Source organism: Archocentrus centrarchus, chromosome 11 (genome assembly GCF_007364275.1).
Source record: "Archocentrus centrarchus isolate MPI-CPG fArcCen1 chromosome 11, fArcCen1, whole genome shotgun sequence".
NCBI lineage: Eukaryota > Metazoa > Chordata > Actinopteri > Cichliformes > Cichlidae > Archocentrus > Archocentrus centrarchus.
The window spans coordinates 18,906,696-18,929,151 of record NC_044356.1 but is presented as its reverse complement, the minus strand read 5'-3'; the positions used below and the strand labels follow the sequence as shown (position 1 = coordinate 18,929,151).

The following is a 22,456-nucleotide window of genomic DNA, read 5'->3' as shown; positions in this document are numbered from 1 at the left end:
TTTTTCCTGCTTCTTGCTCTGACAGATCAAGTGTCACGGTTAAACATCTGGCGGGCTTGTTAAGACCTGAGTCACCACAGTCTGGGTCAGTCCTTAATATCAGATGTACATCCATGGATGAGTCTTGCAACACACCACCTACAGATTTTGTGAAATACATTTCTAACAATTATCCAAGATGATTCAGTATCCTTGCCTTCACTGGTGAATCATACTCAATTCCTCATCCGGTGACTTCTGATTCAGGGGTGTTATCTGGAGGGTCCTCACACTCACACACACACACACACACACACCTTCTTCTGTAGATGGCTGCAATAAAGCTTTTGTGTGTTTACGGTTAATGGAGCGTCAGAGCCGCACTACTCTGCAAGTGACTCACCTGCTGTGAGTAGTGGTGCAAAGTAGCATTCCTCGCATGTTAGCACCAACGAATCAATCGTCACTAAAAGGCAAACAGCGTGTACAGTACAAAGGTACGATAATGACCGAGGAGGCGTTGATTATGAAACACGGTAAACATAGCTTAAAGCACCTTTCTTCAGAAGGCATGAGGTTGTGTAAGAGACGTTAAAGCTATAATTACAGAGTTGTATGAAAAGCAGAACCAGAACGGCCTCATTTTTGCTCACATAAGTGACAGAAACTGTCTGAGAGCTTTTCAGAAAAGATGTGCAATTTAGAGACATTGCTTTAAATTTTGGGGGATTATTGGCACCAGCTGGACAAAAGACTGTGGCGTGCACATAGAGAGATGCTCCAATCAGGCTTTAAAGGATGACAAAAATCTTTAAAGTCAGTCAAAAAATGCTTTTCACAGGTTTTGCATCATGAACTGTAAAAGGCACAACTGGATCACATCTGAAATGTGCCCCAAGTTTTTTTTTTTTTTTTAAATGCAACATAAAATGTAAAATGCTGCTGAAAAGGTCACTGTGTCTGCTGCTGACTATAAATAGCATTAATATGTTGATGGAGATGAGATGGACATGATCTAACAAAGAAAAGCATCCCAGTGGATTTTCTGTTGAGGTTTTCCCCCGATTATTTTTGTATGCCTGCAATTAATGGTTATTTTCATTTTAAATTACAGAGACCATTAGATGTGTGCATGAACCATGGCCAAAAAATGGGAGAAAGATTAAGGAAAAGTGGATTGGACTGAGTGGAGTCAGGTGGGGGCACCGTCAGGTCTCTCCTATTGTCACTGAAATCTTCACACGTTGCCACTGCCTGCCTGGGACCCCATGCAGTTGCCCGCCTCACCTGGTGGCAAGCACCACCCCTGTAGCTAACAGGTAATTTTTTTTATTTGAGAAAATTAAGAAGCTTTGTTCTTCTTCTTCATATTATAATTATTAACAGTAGTAGTAGTTCATTTAATTAACTTACTTATTTTATAGATTTATTAAGTTGGAAACAATTAATTGTTTTATGATTTTTTTTTTAAGTACAATGTGTGTAAATCAAAGGCATGCCTTTGTGTAGTTGGTGTTTTCTTTCCTTTTCCTGGGGGAGCCCCACCCTTTCCAACACCATGTGGTGTCACAGTTATTGATTCTGCTTTTAGCTTATTGATCAGTCCAAAGGGGTCATCTGGGCCTTTCTGTACCACCACAACACTCTCCTCAATCCCTGTTCAGTTTTCTTCTCCAGAAACATTGAGAGGGCTGAAACCAATGTGTCATTTATGTGCTTTCATAAAGTCTAGGTAGCCAGACTTTCAGCACACTGAAAGTGTTTCTCATAGTGTGGTTACATAATGTGTCATACAAAAGGTTAAAAAATACAGTTTCAGCTGGCATTGTGTTTATGATTTACTCGTAACTCTATAATGTGTAGTATTTGTGTGCAGTATGCTGCAGGAAAAAAAAAATCTAAACAGGAAAACATACAGAATTAAGATTTTTAAAATGAAAAATTAAACCTGTTTTCTCAAAGGCATGAACTTCACTTATTTAGTAAATCCAGTTCCTTGACTAAAGCTATTTGGTTTGGGGAGGGGGAGATGTTACAAAACAGAGACTGATGATGTAAACAGATTCATAACCATAGAAAAAGAAAACATCCGCAATATTTCTCACATTCACACAATTGATTCACACAATCTAAAATGCTTGCCAAAACCTCACCTCCGGAGACTCATCTGTAACTTTCTAGAAGGAGGGAGGTTTCCCTCAGGCTGCTCCATAACTTAGGTGGAGCTATTCATCCTGTGACCACTGGGTGGTGCGCAATGGTTCACGGCGTCCACCTCACGTGGATCTGGCCCTGTTTGGGGAAAAGTGACAGATAAAGAAGGGGAAAGCCATGGCTGCTGATAGTGACAGTGGAAAGAAAATATTAGAGGAGCAGACTGAATATAGATGTGCCCGAGTGCAAACCATTTCACTTTGTGATAAGAAGAGGAAAAGCATGCAGAGATAATCAACCTGTGGGTGTCTCAGGGAAAGGAAAGTGCGTGCATGCGGGCTGCTGAGGGAGAGGCAGTGAAGCAGGGGACAAGGCAGAGTGGAGGAGGGAGGCCGGGGGGAGTGGTTACGGTTGCTTGCTGCCTGTATATAGAGAAGACCGAGTCTGACAGAGCAGATCCTGCGAGAGAGTGAGGACCAGAGAAAAAGAGACTGACCTTTTACCCAAACTCTCACTACCTGTTAGTGACCTCCTGAGCAGCAGAAAGTTACTCTTTCCTACTGGATTACAAAACTAGGATTTGTGTCTTGACCCACGGTAACAACACTTTATCTTTACTTTTCAGCAGCAGCTCTCTGTTAGACCTCAGGCAGGTGCAGCCTGAGCGTCACAGCCTGGCTTATACTATTATCAGGTTACTCTAAACAGCTTTCTGAATAAGAGGAAACTGTTAAACTCTCTTTGGGAGCATTGTCATCACCTTCCATGTTTTTAGTCTTTGTGTAATTACTTAGATTTATAGCAGCTCATTAGTTAGTCAAGCCTGTGCTGTTATGATATATTTACCTTCAGGGTGTGTAGGAAACATTAGAGCTGTATTAACAGGTTCAAAAATATGAGGGGAGGACTGGTGACGTTTTTTTTTAATGGGAGGTTATTGGGTATAGTTGCTGTGCCTCTTGTGATAATATGAGGACGTCACTAATCTCTTCACAGACCTGTTGTGGCTCAGTCCTCACTGGACACCTGTAAGGTATTATATATGATCCAAACCACTACCCCCAATAGATCCTGGTGTTTTTTGTTTGTTTGTTTTTTGGTCCGAATAGCTGAGCAGAGAATAGTCAAGGTCTGTGTAACACAGAGAAAAGTGGAGCTGAAAGTGCTTTTATAAGAGATATGCTGAAGAATAAATTATCTGCTGGGTGTTGCAACAATATGTCAAAGTTCAGCCTTGGGAAGGAAAGTGAGACAGTCACATGTGTAAGCAGTGGATAGCAGTGGAAAGTTTGATTCACTTTAATTACAAGATTTGACACTTTTTTACTGCCCTGGAGAACCTTTTCTTTGCTGAAAAGTGGTAACTTCCACCCAAATTCACTGGACAAGAATGGTTTTTACTTTGTTGTTCATTAGCAGTGGAGCACTAAAATAACAGATAATTAATTAATACATTATCTATGTATTAGTATTTAGAAGACTAATACATAAATAATGTATTAATAGATTTATACTTTTGTGCATTTTTCTTTATTGTTTCCATTAAAAAAAGGCACTCCTGTGGAATGAAATGGTGTTCGGCTTCACGAACACATGCAGGTTTATGTGAAGACTGTGGTCCTGAAGCTGCTGATACACCCTGACCCTGCACATCTCATCTACCACTGTGTTATGTATGCATGTACTATTACTGTGTGTGTGTGTGTGTGTGTGTGTGTGTGTGTGTGTGTGTGTGTGTGTGTGTGTGTGTTTTAATATGTTAGCTGGAAACTTGTACTGAGGGTTCAACTGTCCTGTAGCTGAAGTGGGGGATCAGTAGCTTGGCTACAGCTGTCTGGAGCACTGATGGACCATATGGCAGTGTGTGTGACATTACTGGAAGGTCTTTGCTCAGGATCATATTATTGAAAGATTGGGTGTTAATGGGCTAATTTGTCTAGTGATATAGACTAAATCAATAAATACTGTCTCATTTAAGCAGAGAACTGACTAATTACTTTCTTATACCTTAGCAATCTAATTTAATCCGTGTAGAGAAGCTAAAGATAAGCTCTTAAGGCAACAGAATTATGACTTTTACTGAAGTTTTTTTTCTTTCCACTGACAGCTTGACCTAAAGGCCTCAGCAGCATGATGAGCAGACTGGTGGGTGTTTTATTGCACTGCTGCTCAAAGTCTGCCACAACAAAACACTTGTGTAAAGGACAAGACCTGACCATCCCATGCTACCATATGCTAATATGTGTATGTGAGTATGGGGTGTGTGTGTGTGTGTGTGTGTGTGTGTGTGTGTGTGTGTGTGTGTGTGTGTGTGTGTGTGTGTGTGTGTGTACCAACTAAAGGCGCAGTCATGCAGAAAACAGCACAGCAAAGGCCTTTTCCGGAGCTGTGCTTTATGTGTGCAGGGTCCATTGTGCCCAGAGATCTGATTGGATAATTAATGATGCTATTTATGTAAGCAGCCGGGCAAACCCTCCTCTTGGTCCGACCCTGCGGAGACTCCCCCATCCACTGACCTGAGACCAACACAAACAATAAACAATACTTAGGATTGTTTGACCTTTAATAATCCTAAGGCTGTGAGTGGGGACAAACACACTAAACGTGGGCATTGAGGGTGTTACATGTGCATATGCACATGCCGGAGAACCTGCCCATCATACACCATTCAACGTGTGCAATGCACTCTGTGTTTCTGCCACTAAGTCACTGTTTTCCATCACGCTCTTGCTGAGTGTATTTTCATATTTAGCTGCTGTTTGTCTTGGCTGTTTAAAAGGAAAGTTTGGGAAATAAGTAGACAATCTTTGAGGATCACATGGATTTCTATTTGGACCATGTCCTGCCAGCTCTGTTCAAACTTATCTCATCTTGCATCGGTGTTTATGTGAACTGCACAGCAGGAGGTGGACGCTGTGTTGGCAGCAGTCATACCCCAATTACTCTGCACTGCAACCTCTTCCCTCACAGAATGAAGTATTTCAAGTGTGCCTTCTTGAGAAAAATGGCCATCTCAGGCCTATAACTGTTTGTTTTAACAATATGCATTACGGAAAGTGTACCTTAGATAACACTGCCTTTATCCAGAGCTCTTAAATTGTATTTCCTGCCCCTTACTTTTGCAGATTTATCATGAAGCTCATCCTGTTGACTGTGACTGTGCTATTTCTGGTGGTGGGAGAAGGCACTGCAGACAGAATCCTTTCCAGACGGACCAAGAGGGAGCTTGCCAGTCCTCTCCATGTTGGCGGCATCAGGGACCCATTTGGCTCCTACTGCCAGAGAAGAGGAGGCTGCTGTCCTGGCAGAGATGACCTGTGCACCGTGCCGTACTTGGACACAATCTGCTACTGTGACCTGTTCTGCAACCGCACGGTGTCCGACTGCTGCCCCGACTTCTGGAGTCACTGTCTTGGCGTGCAGCCACCTTTCATCGGTATGTAAAGGTGCAAATGTGTTTGTGTGCACATCAGTAAGTTTTACAGTTGTGTGTCTGAGCGTGTGGGCATGTCTCAGTTAGTTAAACTCTGCCAGAGAGCAGTAGGAAACCCTACTGAAAAGCTTCACGCTGGGCCTCAGTGGAAAGCAGCATGACACCTCTAATATGCTGAAAATGGATTAGAATTGCATACCTGCTTTCATTTAACCTTCTTTTAAAAGTTTCAGCAAAGCGATTGCATGAAATTTATTGCAGCGGAGAAAAGGCATCCCTCGCCGAATGATATATGTTGGCAGACGTTATCTAATAGTGAAAAATACAACTCTCAGTCCAGGTCTCAGGTGTAAGTTTGTCACAGCCTGTACATTTCTGATGCAGAACAACGGGCAACAGTAAAGTCTAATAAGGCACTCAATACTAGAAATAACTCTCAGTAGCTCAAAACCACTGGACAGAAACCTTTGATCTTTCTAATGTCTGTTTGATCTCTTCTGTATGTGATTAAGCTCAAAAGGGAAGGGTAAAGAATAGTATTAATATAATGGCTATAATATTATTAATAAAGAAAAGTCAAACTACATTTCAGCGTACATAAAAATTTTTCTTCTCGGATTATCTGTCCCCTCAATTATATGCATCTAATTGTATTGTAGCTTAAAATCATTTTCATTCACCTGCGTAACCAGTCAATTGACTACATTTGGACTCCCCTCGTAGTTCTAGCACCATTCACAGTGCTGAGGTGTAAAATGTGCCAGCAAAAGCAAAGGGCTACCTGAGAAGAGCATAGGAAACAGTAGGCTTCTTATTAACCCAGACAGAGGGAGGAGGGGTGTATAGAGGGATGAATGGGGGTCAGGAGAAAGAATGTGGGCTATGTGGCCAGACAATGTGTACAGGACTGTAAAGTTAGAGAGGTCGATGCAGGTATGTGGGTTCTGGTCGATAAGACTCAGGAGGTCTGACATACAAGCGTGTGCACGCACACATATTTGACCTCTTAATTGCTAGCATGTTGTAGGTTGTTTTTGACTCAGTATGCACTGAAATTGCACACAGTGTCACAGTAACCATTACATACATTCAGTCTGCAAACATTCCTTGTGTATTAATGTGTAACTTGCCACTTGCTGAAGCTGTGCAGTAACTTGAGTTACGATAGACAGGGTGAGACAGCTGTGAGAGCATCACTTATAAATCACACTCTCAGCTCCGGGCCTCGCACCAGAGGCTGGGAAAACATGCTCACACTGTAAATTCTCAGCTAGATCATGCCTTAAAGTCCACATGGAGTCCCCACTGACAACATCTTAGTTTGTCACCAGATCACTTGAGGTTTGACAATCCAGGAAGCCGGGTCACTTTTGAGGTTGTGACAGCACAGGTTGATCTTAATACTACAGCTGCAGTTCCCAAATTTAAAAAAAAAAAATCTTTAATTATAGATGTAAGAGGGGGCTTTCCATGCTATCTCAGTAGAGTTGGTGAAATGGAGCGTAAGCTGGTTAAAGCATGACGAGAGCCCAGGAAGCCTGGGAAGGCAGGAAAGAAGCTAACGCCACATTCCTGCACTGGATTACTGGCTCAGAGTGCCTCAAACCTCACATTATATTCTGTGTGTTACTGCTAAGACTAGTCACTGTTAACATTTTAATTGAGGTTGCAAGTGAAGGAATATGGTTAGTGTGTTAGTAATATTAAGTGTGAGTGTGGTATATGTAAGCCTGCGTGTACAGTATGTGTCTCATTTGAGTCTCCGTGTTCGAGGCTGAGCTTAGCTTTCGTTGAGATCAGCGGTAGGATCTCTTTTGTTTAGCCACATCAAACCCGTGTATATTAAATTGCCACCCTTTGTCTTTTCTCAGGCACCTGTGAAAGAAATGGAAACAGGTTCTTTACAGGGCAAACATACAAAGAAAACTGCAATTTATGGTATGTACACCCAACCTTTTCCTTCCATTCTGTCTGCCTTTTAAATCATGGGCTTTCCATTTATTGTCCCCTAAAGTATCTTAAAGTTTCAACATTTTCACTGTTTTGTTTCCCCTGGATAAACACTTCACATTATATAGAATATACACATTTTTTTTTTTGTAATTTGGACAGAAAATATTTTTAATGGATTTGCCTGACAGCTGAAAAATTTTACATCTTGTCCATCAAGTTTTTCTGAATCCCTTTCTAACATGCAGTGCTTGGTATTCCCCAAAGCTGTGGGGATTTGCACAGTTTAAAATGAAGCTGTGTGGGTTGCAAAATGCGCCTGTGTACAGCATGTGTTTCTAATTACGATTCCACTGGTGGCTTTGTGGAGTAATATTCATCATTCATTTTTATACCCATGTTTTGAGTGAAATTCTTTCGCTGATCACGTGATCATGGTCAGTCTTCTGAGCAGAATGTGGGGTCGATCAAGCAGGAGGAACAGAGGAAGGTGCAAGATGAAGAGAACAACTCTCAACCTGCCTCCTTCTGCTCTGTGTCTAAACTTTGTTTAGTTTTTTTTTAAATGCCAGTAAGAAATGTACAGGTATGGATAATAAGATGAATGATGAACTGCTTCATATTCACTGCTCTAGTAATATCCAAACAAGACAAATGACTTTAGACTTGAAATATCTCACAAACATTTGGATGGCTTGTCAAGACATTTTGTAGAGATATTTCCGTCTGAGTGTTCCTTTTAATAACTTTTGGTGATTCTCCAACTTTCCAGCTACCTTCGTAATAAACTGTATACAAAAGATGGATGTAGCCTCTGGGTCCAAAACGTGAATCCAGCACTGAAGTGTTTTAATGCTGCTTTCTTTCTATTGGCCAGCAGGGGGTGACTCCTCTGGCTGCAGAAAGAAATACAGTTGTACAGATGTCTGTCTTGATTTATGACCTCAGCAAACACTTTAATAATGAGTTTATACTCTCGAGCCCTCGTTTCAAGTCTGATTTAATATGCAAGGGAGTTTATTTTGTAAATTATGGGATGGATAAAGCAGGGTATTTTTAGGGTGTGGCTACTTTGTGATTGACACCCCTCGCTTCAAGGATTTAAAACAGTCCATAAAACAATGGTTGACGTCACAGTGTTCATCTTTTGCATTACAGTCTATGAACCACACTTTTTAATCACCTTACTGTAGATTCTTGTTTTCAAATGACTACTGCCTGTCATCAGTAAGGGTTTTCAGTTAATTTCAAATATAGGATACCTTAGTGGACTGTCTCCATAGCAGAAGCATCAGCTAAAACAAGCCTTGTGTCAAATATTTTTCTCCCATGTTGTAGCAGAGGTTTGAGTGCCAGCGGTGTCATTCATGTCCCCCTTCTTCTAATCTGCCCTGGGTCTACTTTGATGGAGACAAAAATCCACTCTCCTTTAATTCAGTAAAATAAGTCTGTACACTGTAATACAACTCTCTGTAATTGACTCCCTGAGTAAATCTTCTTGACAGCGTTGTATTATTTTTTCCAGTTCAGTGTGTTTCTAATTCATTTTATTACCATGACATGAAGTCAGGCGCTTCTACAAAGAGTAACTCTAAGTGACAACAAAGTATCTATATCTCAGTGATCTTCTGCACCCTGAGGGGAAGAGAATCTGTGTGCGGCAGCTGCCATTTTTCTGCCTGACAGAAACAGCAGTAAAGGAGCTGTATAACAGTTCTCAAGAGACTGCAGGGAGGAAACTGGGAGGTTAAGTGAGTTAAGGCAGGAACAGCAGAAATTGAATTCCTCACCTGTCGTCCACGCTGGTTTCTCACATCTGTGTCATTTGTTGCTCTTTAAAGTCTTGTGTGTGTGTGTGTGTGTGTGTGTGTGTGTGTGTGTGTGTGTGTGTGTGTGTGTGTGTGTGTGTGTGTGTGTGTGTGTTTATCATGTTTATTTTTAATATAATAAGAACATACTGTGCTTGTTTGTCACATCTAATGCAAACCGTGCTACCCCCCACTCCTTGATATCCAGTTAATAGGCCGCTTTGCTCTGTGCTGTGTCAATCTGACAGGCCTGAAGTATGTAAGTATTATCAGCAATTAGGATGAAATACAGTCGATGGAAGCGGATAAAGGGCGGGGGTGCCATTTTTATCTTGAGGAAAAACTTGTGGAGGTTGAGCAAACACATGCTGCACGGTTGGTTGAAAAAAGCCTCTAGTGTTCAAGTTTCCAAAAAAAAACAGCATTAATGTGCTATAACGCCCCCTTTCACTGTGAAACCAAAGAGTCTTGATGCATGTGCGTGTGTGCTTGTCAAACCAATACACACAGGAGTTTGAAAATTTGCGCCACAACTTTGGCTGAGACGGATACATGTGGACATGCTTCTCCTACTCCCGCTCCCTCCGCTTATTAATTTCCCAAATGCGTGTCCTCCCAGCTCTTTGAGAAAACAGCTCTCGCCCTTTTCCCTCCTGAGGCCCTCATTAGCGGCATCCCTGCATTCTCTTATCTGTACCGCCTACATTTCTTCACTGATTTAGACAAAAAAGGGAAACCGTAATAAAGATGAACAAATTTAACAGCTGCACTTGATACATTTTTGCTTTGACATTAGTGCCACCATCAGAATAAATGTTATCAGTCTGTGCGGTACAGTTACAGCCTGAAATTACTCTGGTGCAGATTTTCTTTAGAACAGATTTAGTGTGGTGTCTTGAAGCTGTGCTCATGTTTACTGTTGTATGTGTGTTAACATATACTATGATATGTGTCAGCCTTTTGTTGTGTTAATGGGAGCTCTAGCTGATTGCTGTTATTTACTGATCTGCCGTTATCGGTCCCAAGTGATCTGAACCTTGGCGCCCTCTTCTTTCAAAGGCGGTCTCCAGGGTAGCAGTCTGAAGGAGCCTCTAATCTCTAATTTGATTTGGCAGCTGCTTTTGTCTGTTGACTTGTTACTGCATGTTAGATGGGACAAAAGCCAATGCCAACATGGCCCTTTTAGGTTTATTTATTTGGCCAGATGGTGTAGATACATGATATCTGGACACACACACACACATGCACACACGGCTCTGCTCCCACTGAGCTGGCAGCATCATTGGCCAGCTATGATGAGATACTACACCTTGTGCAGTCTAGCTGTTTATGCATGTTCCCTCGAGTGAGTAGGTCTTTAATCGGGAGCATGACAGGGAATGCTAAATATGTCCCCAGGCCTCTCATATTTTATATTCAGTCACACTCTTGAGCCCATCCCCGTGTGTTTAGCGCTGTTACTGCGTGCATGTACTGCAGTTTGACCTGCTGGCACTGTGCTGCTGCATGCCTCTATTCCTGCTGGAGGGAGGAAGAGGTGAAAGGTCATTACGGCTTTGCACCAGTCAAAAGCCATCAGATGGTCCCTGTGGGATGCTAAACAGAAACACACTGGTGTAAACTTTGTACGTAACACGAACGTGGCACATGTGTCTTGGTGACCCAGCAGGAAGGTGAGCAGTTTGAGAGGGGATACTGTCTGTAGGTTTGTGTGTGACTAAAGGGGCATTTGACCTCTTCATCATCTTGTAAGTTTAGTGATTGCCCCGGGCAGTGAAACCTGTCATGCACAGTCTGCATAAATTGAGTTTTCTGTCTTTTCATAATTGAGTGGAAACATCCCTCTCATTGTTTTGTTCACGTACCCAACGTTGTTGCTGGTCATGTGACTGTTAAACACAGAAATATAATCACTTTACATGCACTCATTTTTCTTCCATGTTTTGAGTTTCTGTTTCATTTTGACCTTAATCCTGTTAGTTTTACTTACAGTCCTTCTTGTTTCAGGCCTCTTCTCTGTCTCGTCTGTGTCTTATCAGCTGATTACCTTTCTGTCTCATATGCTTCCTTTGTTTCCCAGCTAGATTATATTTGAACTCTTAGCAGTCAGGCTTTTCAGGCATTTTTAGTTGCCTTATCTTCTAGTGTGTTCCTGGTTTTGTTTTTATATATATGTCTCCTAGCTTTAAAGATGTGGGTCCATATGCTTAAAATCACACATGCAGTTTGGCGTACATACAGGAGGGTTACCTGTGTGCTGGAGCCTGGAATATCCACTGTAATAACAACAAAATGTGATGAAGCGATGGGGCTCAATTGTTTATGTTTGTTTTTAAAAGCCCTTCCATTCTAGTGTTGTATTACCACACACACAAACACACACTCCTCAGCAGTGAGTCATCAGAAAGTAAATCTTCTGTTTCTGAGCATCTCCAAAGTAAACAACTGTGTGTCATCGTTAATATCCTGCTCACTTATCTTCCTTTTTGCCAAATAAAAATGGATCTGCATTCTGTAGCCTTAAAAGGCCGAATACTCTCTCCAATGTTTCATTTTTAACCATCCCACTCCATAATTTTTCCAGCCTTTTCCGGCTGCAAACATTCTCCTAATTAATGTCTTATTTGGGAAATCCACTGAGCCTCTTCTTTCTTCCCTTTGTTTAATAGATTTCAGTCAATGCAGCATCAAACTGCACATTAAAACTGTTTTCAGGCACTTGTAGTTGATTTGAATGTTCCCTACTAACTTCTTCTCACTCTTGTAGCACATGTGGGACTTCTGGACGCTGGGAGTGTGAGCAGAACGCCTGTCTGATTGAGCCTGACATTATCCAAGCTGTCAACAGAGGAAACTATGGGTAAATAAATACAGACATGTACTTAGTGGCATTTATAGTTTTTTCAATAAGATGTTTCTGGTTAAAAACACATTTTATTTCTGTCTCTTTCATGTTGTTTTCAGGTGGAAGGCAGCTAACTACAGTGAGCTCTATGGCATGACTTTAGATGAAGGCATCCGCTACCGACTGGGCACACAAAGACCGACCAGAACAGTCATGAACATGAATGAGATTCAGGTACAGGACGCTCTTCATTCATTAAATCATCAGTCAAAATGGTAAATGGACTGGTTCTTATACAGCACTCTTCTACTCTGCATGAGCGCTCAGAGCACTTTATACATCATGTTTCATTCATCCATTCATACAAGCACTTTCTGTCTAACATTCACACACAATCACGCTTCGGTGAAATCATTGGGAGCAACTCAGGCTTCAGTACCTTGCCCAAGGATACTTTGGCATGCAGACTAGAGCAGCCAGGGATTGAACCACCAACCTTCCTGAGTGGCTCAGGAGGTAGAGCAGCCACCCCGTGGCTGTGGCTCAGGAGTTGTAACGCTACAACTATTTTGAGAAAACCAAAAGGGGATCTTTAGATACTTTTAGAATCCTCCTCAATTGTAAGATGGAGCAATTTTATAACCAAGTAGGTAGGGTGCATACCACATGGGTGTGTATGCCCTGAGCAGTGAATAGTTGGATTACCAGCTGGCTGGACCATGTACTCCATGTCTCCATGTTTCCCTATGTCATGTCTCTCCTCACTGTAACTCTAAAAAATAAAGGCTTACAAATACCAGAAAAAAGTAAAATAGAGATTTATACCTATGCAAAATAATATTTTTAATATTTGGCAATAAAAAAGCTTTGAATTGTGTGTACTTTTTACTTATTTTTGAATTTAAAAGACACATTTACACTCTGATGAAGTGTAAATGTGTCTTTACACTTCATCATGGAAAGAATGGAAAGAAAAAGTTACTCATATCGTGACATTTTTTTAATTGATTTTTTTTTACAAGCTCTCGCATGCTCGAAACCTATTAAAAACAAGTGAGCGCTGATCAAAACCTCTTTCACTTAATTATGGTGGCCTGTTGGTATATGATGGTATCTCTGTCTGGGGACCTCAGCCTCCTCAGTCTTTGTTTACATTTTACCCTGAAAGATTACATAAGACGGAACCAAAACATCACATAGAGAAGATGGAAAGGATGGTGGCTGAGAACAAAGACCGACTTCCTCTTTGGTCTACACCTCCCCACTTCGCCCTGCATACATCCATCTCGAAACTTAATAACTCCCCCTCCTCCTTCCGCTGTCAGCATGTCCCTACCTGTGCCACAAATCAGATCACAGCCCATTCATAAAACTCTCCCTCTCTCTCTCTCCATTCCTGTTGTTTCTGCAGACTCATGTCACACGCACGTAACGCCGTGTTCTTGCAGCGTTTCCCTTCGGGTCAGGTGCTTTTTGGATTTTGACCTTTCACAGATCTCCAAATCTCTGAGCAGCAGCACATTCCTTAGTGATGTATCAGGTGGCTGTCTGTGCTCTGAATACCTCACTATTAAGCAGTGGAATGCAGCACGGGCAGCCAGAGTCTGTGTGAGAGAGAGAGGAAGCTGGTTGCACAGAAGTGTCCGTTTTGTTATCACATATTACTGGGAGATAAGGAAGGGGCATCTGACAATAAGTGGTGATTAAATAATGGAGCATGTTTGGCATCTTGCAAGTAAATGCACTCTATCAGGGAAATATTTACACTCTATAACCGAACTTTATCATCACATTGAAATACTAATATAACCAAAGAGAATAATAACTGCTTTTACTGAGAACTATTAATGTTTTCCTCGTGGGTTGCTGTCCCATGAGAGAGTAACAGTAATTACGCTTTATGCGAAAAAGAAAAAACTTGATTTTAATCGGTTGAAGCAGGAGTGAATAAACTGTCAGTCTTTTCCTCATTCTGTGCTTCTCGCAGATGAACATGGATCCTCAGAGTGACAGCCTGCCGCCCTACTTCAATTCAGCAGAAAAGTGGCCGGGGAAGATTCATGAACCGCTGGATCAGGGCAACTGTGCTGCTTCCTGGGCCTTCTCAACAGCAGGTGTTGTCCTAGGGAGAATTACAGCTGTAGGGCTGATGGGGATCTTTAGGGAAATATCCTGACACATGCAAGCATGCACGAACACCAGGAAATAGAAGGGTTTTTTAGTTCTCAAGTTTCTTTTGTTCTAAGGCTATAGCATTTCAGTCACTAGGCCTCTTCTTCAGGGTAGCGGAAGACATGTTAATGCAGAATAAAAGGATTGTGAGTAAGAAGTGTGTAATCTCAAAGAGCAGCTTGCAAAAAACATTCAGTAGCAAAAATTTCAGTTAAATAATAGTAACATCTTTGAAGTGTCAGGTTTCATATCTCTCAAGATTTCTTTTTTGCCTGAAACAGTATAATTTTATTTTTGTGTTTATATGTTTATTTCTGTTGCTGTTCACCAGCTGTGGCATCAGACAGAATCTCCATCCAGTCGATGGGCCACATGACTCCTCAGCTGTCTCCCCAAAATCTTATTTCCTGTGACACACGCAACCAGGGAGGCTGTGCTGGAGGACGCATAGATGGAGCCTGGTGGTATCTCCGGCGCAGGGGGTAAGTACTTCCTTTATCACAAACAAAGTTATAAATAAATGAGAAGTGATTTACAGCTTTCTGTCCATCCCAACAGAGTTGTGACAGAAGAATGTTACCCATATCAACCTCCCCAGCAAACGCCGGCAGAGGTGGGCCGCTGCATGATGCAGAGTCGCTCGATTGGACGGGGGAAGAGGCAAGCCACGCAGCGCTGCCCCAACACGCACAACTACCACAATGACATCTACCAGTCCACACCACCCTACAGGCTCTCATCCAATGTAAGCACAGCACAAACACAACAAATGCTAAGAAAAATGCATGAGAGCACAAATGAGCACAAAAGAGTCAGGACTGAGGAGTTAGGTTTAGGTATGAAACAAAATTATAAAGTAATCTAGTATGATGAGTTAGAATGGTTGGCCTTGACAAACACAGCAGTGAGTGAACTGCACCAATTTAAAAGACTGCGCTTTGGAGATCTTCATGCACACTCATTGTCTGCTGTCATTTTGAGACCAGTGGGTTTATCTAAAATTAGATTTCTGTGTTTATCTTACTGTTTCTACTTGTCATCTGTTTATGCTCAGCCACAGCAGTGAGTTACTTAAGCCCCGTATCCATCAGCTGGCATGAGAGTGAGACATGAATGATAAAAACAGTATATATCTCAATTTGATTGTTGTTATTTGGATGGAGGGATCTAAATTTATGATTTGCATCCTTGTTGTCCCTGCTCTCTCCTCATACCATGCACTATCATGTAACACTGGTACAAACTGCTTCCTGAAGCTGTCTCCATGCTGCTGCATGCATCTTCTCCAGTTTAGACAACCACTGAGCAGCAGCCAACATGTGGTTTTACCAGCAACCATCCGTCAGTGCTAAATGACAGCTAGTGCTTCTCAAAATCATTACAGCCTGTTGTCCCTGTCTCTTGATTGCCTGTGAAGTCAATAAGCCAGGCATCGAGACCAAAGAACCCTGCTGAACTCAATCTTGTTATCTGACTTTTAACATCCAGGGGGTTGTTTTCATCCTCTCCATTTCACTGGCATCTAATGATCATTCTGTCTGTCTCACTCTTTTTTGCCTATAAATCGTTCTCTCAATCGTCTCCCTTAGGAAAAGGAGATCATGAAGGAGATCATGGATAATGGCCCCGTGCAAGGTAATGTGATGCCTTTGTGTGTGTGTGTGTGTGTGTGTGTGTGTGTGTGTGTGTGTGTGTGTCCTCCTTAAATACACTTGTATTTTATTGTCAACATTGCTCCCATGCAGGTGTGACTTTTTCACAAATGAAAACAACCGCACCTTGAAGTATCTGACCTGGGCTGATGTCATGTTTGACCTTGTCATCCTAATGGTTTTGACCAGGGTCTTAACTCTGACCCCAGGCACCTAGTCAGAAACAAGAGGCATTTGCGGCTTTGGGGTTGCTCTGACTTTGCTTTAATAGAGCGGCTAGTTGTCTGGAGCCCATCCTGGCCGTACGCTTGAATAAAGGAGTCACATGTCGAAGTGTGTGCGTGCATGTTTGGAGCATGTGCCAGCTTATTGTTTAACAGTTCAGGCAGGAAGACTTTGAGAGAGTCGTGGAGATCTCTATGTGTGTGTTTGTGTGTGTGTACCAAAGTGGTGCTGATAAGAAAGAAATTTCACATTGTATTCTTAACCTGGGAACACTGTATTTCGTGCCAGTATAGCTTCAAAAGTTTTCATTTTCTTTCATCCATGGAGCTACTGGAATGACGAAGTCACACATAGCTTAGATGTGCAGCTCTCACACACACACACACACACACACACACACACACACACACACACACACACACACACACAAACCTGCTCTGATGTTTGGGTGTGTGTGACTCAGGGGGGCAAATCAGAAATTCTTTGGCAAAATTGCTTAATGGATTTGGGAAATGGCGAGTGATATTGTATGTATGTGTGCACTCACGCAGGTTATATCTGCCTTCTAACTCTCCCTGCTTGTTCATTCTTGCAGCTATTATGGAGGTCCACGAGGACTTCTTTGTCTATAAGACTGGGATCTACAAACACACAGATGTCAGTTTCACTAAACCGCCACAATACCGCAAACATGGTACACACTCAGTCAGGATCACCGGGTAAGTTACCAGAATACAGTAACAATGCAAAACATTTCATATTAAGCCTTTTTACCGCATTTTGTGAACCAACAGCCTTCTTTACAGTGTGTATACAAAACTGATTAAGCTTAACATAAACTCACCAGATTTTAATATTAAGTTTTTTTTGTTTTTTTTTTTTTTTTTTTTGCCTGAGTCATGTCTAGACAAAATCTTTCACTTTTTCTACATCCTTAACCAAAGTGTGTCTGGTTTCACTGCTGTTATGCTTCACAGCAGCCCTATCCCTTCAAAAGTTGTTTAATAAGGATGAATCAGTTTTTAATTGAGTCCTTGTTGGTATTGGGTTTGATTCAAAGCTTCACTTACACGTGTGTTTGCACACAGCCAGCTGTCTACTTGTGAATAAGCGTTCCCTCCCAGACTATTGCTCTTGCAGACACACCTTGGCTCCACTCCTTCATCTGCCCCAGACAGTGCCCCTCCCCCATCTAGTAACTCTCATAACCGCAAATATGCAGGCAGGTAGACGGCTGACACACCTGGATTGTCTGCCCCCACCCTCTACCCCCTTGCTTTTCTCTAGCTCTGCGATGTCTCCATCATTGCTCTTCATCTGGCCGTCAGACTGTCCCACTTCCTCTCTTTTTTCTCCTCTTAACATTTAAGCCAAAATACTCCTCTTATCATTTTGGCTATCACCAGACAGTCTGATACTATTTTATGGTTTTTTTTGATGTTCTGACCTTTAAAATGAATAAGCAGCCCTTTACTTGTAAATATTTAACAGGCTGTTCTCTGCAATTTATCCAGCTGGCTTTGGCATGTGTCAATGATATATTTGCCACTCATAAGTGACTCTTTACAATTTTAAAAAATGGCAGTGGGTCTGTTATGTTGACTGAGGAATTGTTTATTTGATCATCCCTCAGAGAGGGGCTCGTGCAGTAATTGGAAGGTTGTTGGATCAATCCCTGGCTCCTCTGGTCTTTATGCAAGATGATAAAACCCCAATTGCCAGTTGATTTATCCACTGATGTGTGAATGTGTGCAATACTGTTGGTAATGTCTATTTACTTGAGCGACAGTTTCCAAAAAAGAAAAAAAAAAACCCTGCAGATATGCATTTCAGCATTATGATAGAAGCAACTTCTGTGCTTTTATCTGTTTGCCAATTGATAAAGACAAAAATCAAACTATTTACACACAGCTTTCACTGTCTGTTGCTTCTCTGACATGTATAGGTATGTGTAGGATAAAAAAATGTGGCTGTGGCTCCAGCACAGGTTTAGGGATGAATGGAGCAGAGAGATGATGGCAGGGGAGGGCATAGTGTTTTGAGCTCCAATCTGCCAGCCACAGGCTTCAGTATGTTTACATAGGCCAAATCCCATAGCTGTGTATTCATTTAAGCCCAGGGCCTGGGAAAGTTTGTGGAAAGAGCATTGAGGTCCACTGTGGTGGAAAGGGCATTGTCTGGGGTGCTGATCCTGACTGCACTGGACAGAGAGAGGGGGATCAGTCCCCGAGAGAAAAAGTCAGGACTGGAATGAGGGGCGCTGGGCAAGGGCGGGGTACATGGGCACAGCAGTATGCCCATCATTGTCCCCAAGTGAGCTGATTGGAAGACTGATAAGAGGTCAGTGGTGGTCCGATTCTGTCTGCCTCTATGCATACCAATAAATATGCATGCATGCATGCATACAGTGTCATACACTCATATACAGGTGTCTACAATATGTGTTTATGCTCACAAACACAAATCCCTGGTCTGTTTTAGATCCTGGCTGGCATTTTTTATTGACACAGCTGTTTTTAATGTGTCTGCGCCTGGTCAATGTGACGTATTAATCCACTCGGGAGAACAGTGGGCTAATAAAGTCATTCGCTGAGAGAAGCCTGGCACAGTTTGCCAGTGTTTTGGTGGCGGGCTACTGAGTTGGCAGGGTCTGAAGCCGTCTATTTCCCAGCATTCCTTGACTTTATAAAAGATAACAATCGATTAGGGACCGGGAGCCTCTTGGGAAATGAAAGGCCAGGAGTGGAAAAACAGGATGGTAATTGGCTTTAGGAAAATGTTTTGATCATGACAAGCAGAAACTGCAGGAGTTTGCAGCAGCCAGGCTAAGACCAAAGTGCATGGCATGATGGGAATTTATGGGCCATTGCTAGGGTTTTCTGAGAACAAAGCCATAGCCACTGGAGAAGGTAAAGTTCAATGTATTTGTGTGCTTGGAATCATGTTTTGCTGTACTGGTGCACTGACAAGGCTGAGGTGGTGTTCCGCTTCCTTCCTTGTGACCTATGGCCGAGGAAGTGGGGAACTCCGTGTTGTTTCTCTTGGAATTATGTAGAAGTGCAACAAGATGATGCCCAGCTATAAATAGTCAGGATGTTGTTAACAAGGGGAAAGTTAAACATTTGAACCCTGCTATGCTGCTTTTCACTGAGCATATTTGAGGCAAAATAAGTCATGACAAGCCTTAAAATCTTAAAATGCTTTTTACATCTCTAATACAACACAGTCATCCCCTTATTCCAATGCAGTTTAATTAATTCACCATCATCTCTGATCTATGAACTAGGTGGGGAGAAGACAGAAATTTAGATGGAACATCAAGAAAATATTGGGTAAGTTTTCATTATACAAAATGCACATAGAGCCCTTGTTGCCAGTAGTTCAAGGGGGCCTACTATGCTAATTTCCAGCTCTTTATTTTTGTTTTTAGACTTTATGACAATAGCTTTGCATGATACATAGTTTTTAAAAAAAATCTATTATTTTCGTACTGCTCTTTTATGCAAACCTCAACTCATCCTGCTTTGAAATGTTTTAAATCAGGTGTCTTTAAAGCCTCTGACCCTAAAAGCCCTCTTTCTTCTGATTGGCTGCTCCTCACCTGGCTTCCACAAACTGAGATCTTATAGTATCTGCAAATCCCACCTCCTCATCTCAGGCAGTGCCAGTGCCATAGCTGGAGCTGTGCTTGAGATGACCATATAAGGATATCTGCGTCGAGCTGATGCCGGGTCGGCACAAGAGTAGAAAATGTGTTTCAAACTGAGCAGCAGGAAATAGTGGAATAGGTCCCCTCTAAAAAAGACACTGAAAAACACAGCAATATGTTTCTATAGTAAAATAAAAATTCTATTGTGAAACATTTGTTTCTTGAATGAAAAGGTGCATGGATTAGCAAATTGAACCTGAGTCGTCTTCTTTTACATTTAATGTAATCTTGTTTTTCCCCCAGATTGCTGCCAACTCCTGGGGAAAGAACTGGGGTGAAAATGGCTACTTCCGGATTGCTCGTGGGGAAAATGAGTGTGAGATCGAAACGTTTGTGATCGGCGTGTGGGGCAGAATCTCAATGGAAGACATGCACAACCATCATCACCACCATCATCACAGCCACATTTAAAGACACTGCAGATGTTAAAACCCTATTAAAACCTCTATCTTCTTCCCAACTACGGTTGGTTTTTTTTTAATGCAGAAGAGCATACTGTAACACCAAGAGCCTCAGTCCATCACATGCCCTTTACTTTCTAAACTGGCTGGGATAGCCACAAAATCAAAGCCAGGGTCCTCTTTTTTTTTTTAAATCTTAGTTTACTCTGGGGATCAATACAAAACCCTGTTCTCCACCCTCTCTACAGTTTTAATAGAGCAATCGTGTAACTCAAGATGTATGGCACCAAAAAAAACAAAAAGAGAAAAACTAAGCTAAAGTTATTTTACTTTGCCTTGCAATCAGGCAACTCAGGTACCTACTGCTCCAAAGACCACACATCCCAGAATCCTCAGAATAATATCTTGTGAGGCATATTCATGTCAAAGATGGGTGATAACAGAAGTGATCCTTTTATTCTTTAGCCTTTTATAGCTCTAAACCTAGAATAATCAGACAGGCTTGGAAAAGAGGAAATCTGAGAGCCAAACTATCAGATGTTCGACCCTTTTAGAAAGACACACCCTTCTAAACCATGTAACTCAATAATATATGACTGACATATTACTGACATTTACCTGTCAGTTACACAGAGGCATAGCCTGACCCATTCCCTTGTTGTCAGGGAGGGCACTTATAAAGAGTTAATAGCTGGAGGCTATAGGTTTTCTCACACATTCCAGGAAAAGTGTAGAATCTGACACTGGAAATGCAAGGTGACTTAAAGTGTAACATTACAAGGACAATCACAGTCACTCCTAATACTAAGGTATTTTAAAGCAACATCAACAAACAACATCAAACAGGCAAAATCATGGCTTTTCGCCTACATGTCACAGTGTCAGCAAAAAACAAAAAAATTAACCATAGATTATTTTTTCTTGCTTGCTTATCTTGGAATTTATCTCAGAATTTAGATTTAATAACCTTAAATTTCAAGTTATTGTCTCAATTTTTAGTTATTTTCTCAGGAGTTTGATTTAGTCAAAATTTTGAGATAACCTGAATTTACTTATGGACTGCAAACGTTTTTTTCTTTCGGTGAAGGAAACGAGCTTCCATAGGCTCCTGGTTGTAAAATTACAAAAAAATTAAAATCTCCATGACAATTATTAAAATATGAATAAGTTGCCATTCCCAATCCTAATATTTAACTATATTAAAAATGGATGTGTTAAAAGTTTGAAGATTGTCTTGCCTTAAAAAACAAAACATAAAAAACAGACTTGCTTTGATCGCTGCAAAAGAAAATAGGAAGTATGTATAATAGTCTTAATTTACTGCATTCTGTGTACACTGTTACAATTTGAGCTAAAGGTGTTAATTTTTTTTTGCTGCAGTTGCATTTTAAAGATTTTTTTTAACTACTTGTTTTACAATGTACTGTATTTAGAAATCCTCTTAACACGCTCATCACGCTGTTGTTTTTCTGCTTCTGCATTGTTGTAACGGAACACAGCGAGGAGGATGAATGAGAGGCGATAATGCTGCTAAAGTCCAGCCTGTGCTGCGCTGTTTGTGTTTAGCTTTATGCATCTGATATGTAATAAACATATAAAGCCACTTCTGAGTAACACTGTAACACAGATTCAACCCACACAGGTCGCAGGTGAGCTGTATGAGCTTGTTTATGTTCTCATTGCTTGTTGCAACTTTTTTATTGTTTTCTGCTGCACCTGTAACATATTCCTCAAACTCTGTGAGATATCTTCATTTCAAATGTCTTTTCTTTGTTTTAATTATTAGCATAGGCTCACTTGAAAAGCAAAGCACAGTGTGTTATTACCGCATGCCTGAAATTACACCCCGGTTTGCTTCCAATTTCAAAAGGATTTGTTATTTTTATATCATCACGTCTTGTGATCTTTAAGGCCTTTCCGTCTTTTTTTCAGGCATGAATTGGCGAATGAGTATAAAAGCAAAGAGAAATGTCTGGATGCTCGAGCAATGTGCAGTGTGGTGGAGAGGGTAGAGATTAGCAGTTGTTTGTGTGTTTCACGTGCGTTGTTAAAAAAAAAAAAAACAAAAAAAAAAAACTTTGCTGTCAAGAAAGGATCAAGAGACGTGAGGTGCATCAAAGGTTGACAG

At 41.4% G+C, this 22,456-nt stretch overlaps 1 protein-coding gene across 1 annotated transcript; it reads left to right on the top strand.

Annotated features, from left to right (window-relative positions):
- The first annotated feature begins 2,593 nt into the window (after window positions 1-2,593).
- tinagl1 (tubulointerstitial nephritis antigen-like 1) lies at window positions 2,594-22,423 on the top strand. Its single transcript, XM_030741701.1, has 12 exons — window positions 2,594-2,730; window positions 5,259-5,569; window positions 7,438-7,504; window positions 12,092-12,184; window positions 12,289-12,403; window positions 14,157-14,283; window positions 14,673-14,823; window positions 14,900-15,086; window positions 15,931-15,976; window positions 16,814-16,937; window positions 19,505-19,550; window positions 20,171-22,423. Exons 2-12 carry the CDS (start codon window positions 5,266-5,268, stop codon window positions 20,336-20,338), a joined length of 1,428 nt encoding a protein of 475 aa, XP_030597561.1. The 5' UTR covers window positions 2,594-2,730; window positions 5,259-5,265; the 3' UTR covers window positions 20,339-22,423.
- The last annotated feature ends 33 nt before the right edge of the window (window positions 22,424-22,456 follow it).

What these genes read in the sequence shown, in the direction of transcription:
- tinagl1 (XM_030741701.1), top strand. Translation starts at nt 5,266, where the DNA reads ATGAAGCTCATCCTGTTGACTGTGACTGTGCTATTTCTGGTGGTGGGA. An exon ending in CGTGCAGCCACCTTTCATCG is followed by an intron (nt 5,570 to 7,437) that starts GTATGTAAAGGT and finishes GTCTTTTCTCAG; the next exon opens with GCACCTGTGAAAGAAATGGA. An exon ending in CACTCAGTCAGGATCACCGG is followed by an intron (nt 16,938 to 19,504) that starts GTAAGTTACCAG and finishes TCTATGAACTAG; the next exon opens with GTGGGGAGAAGACAGAAATT.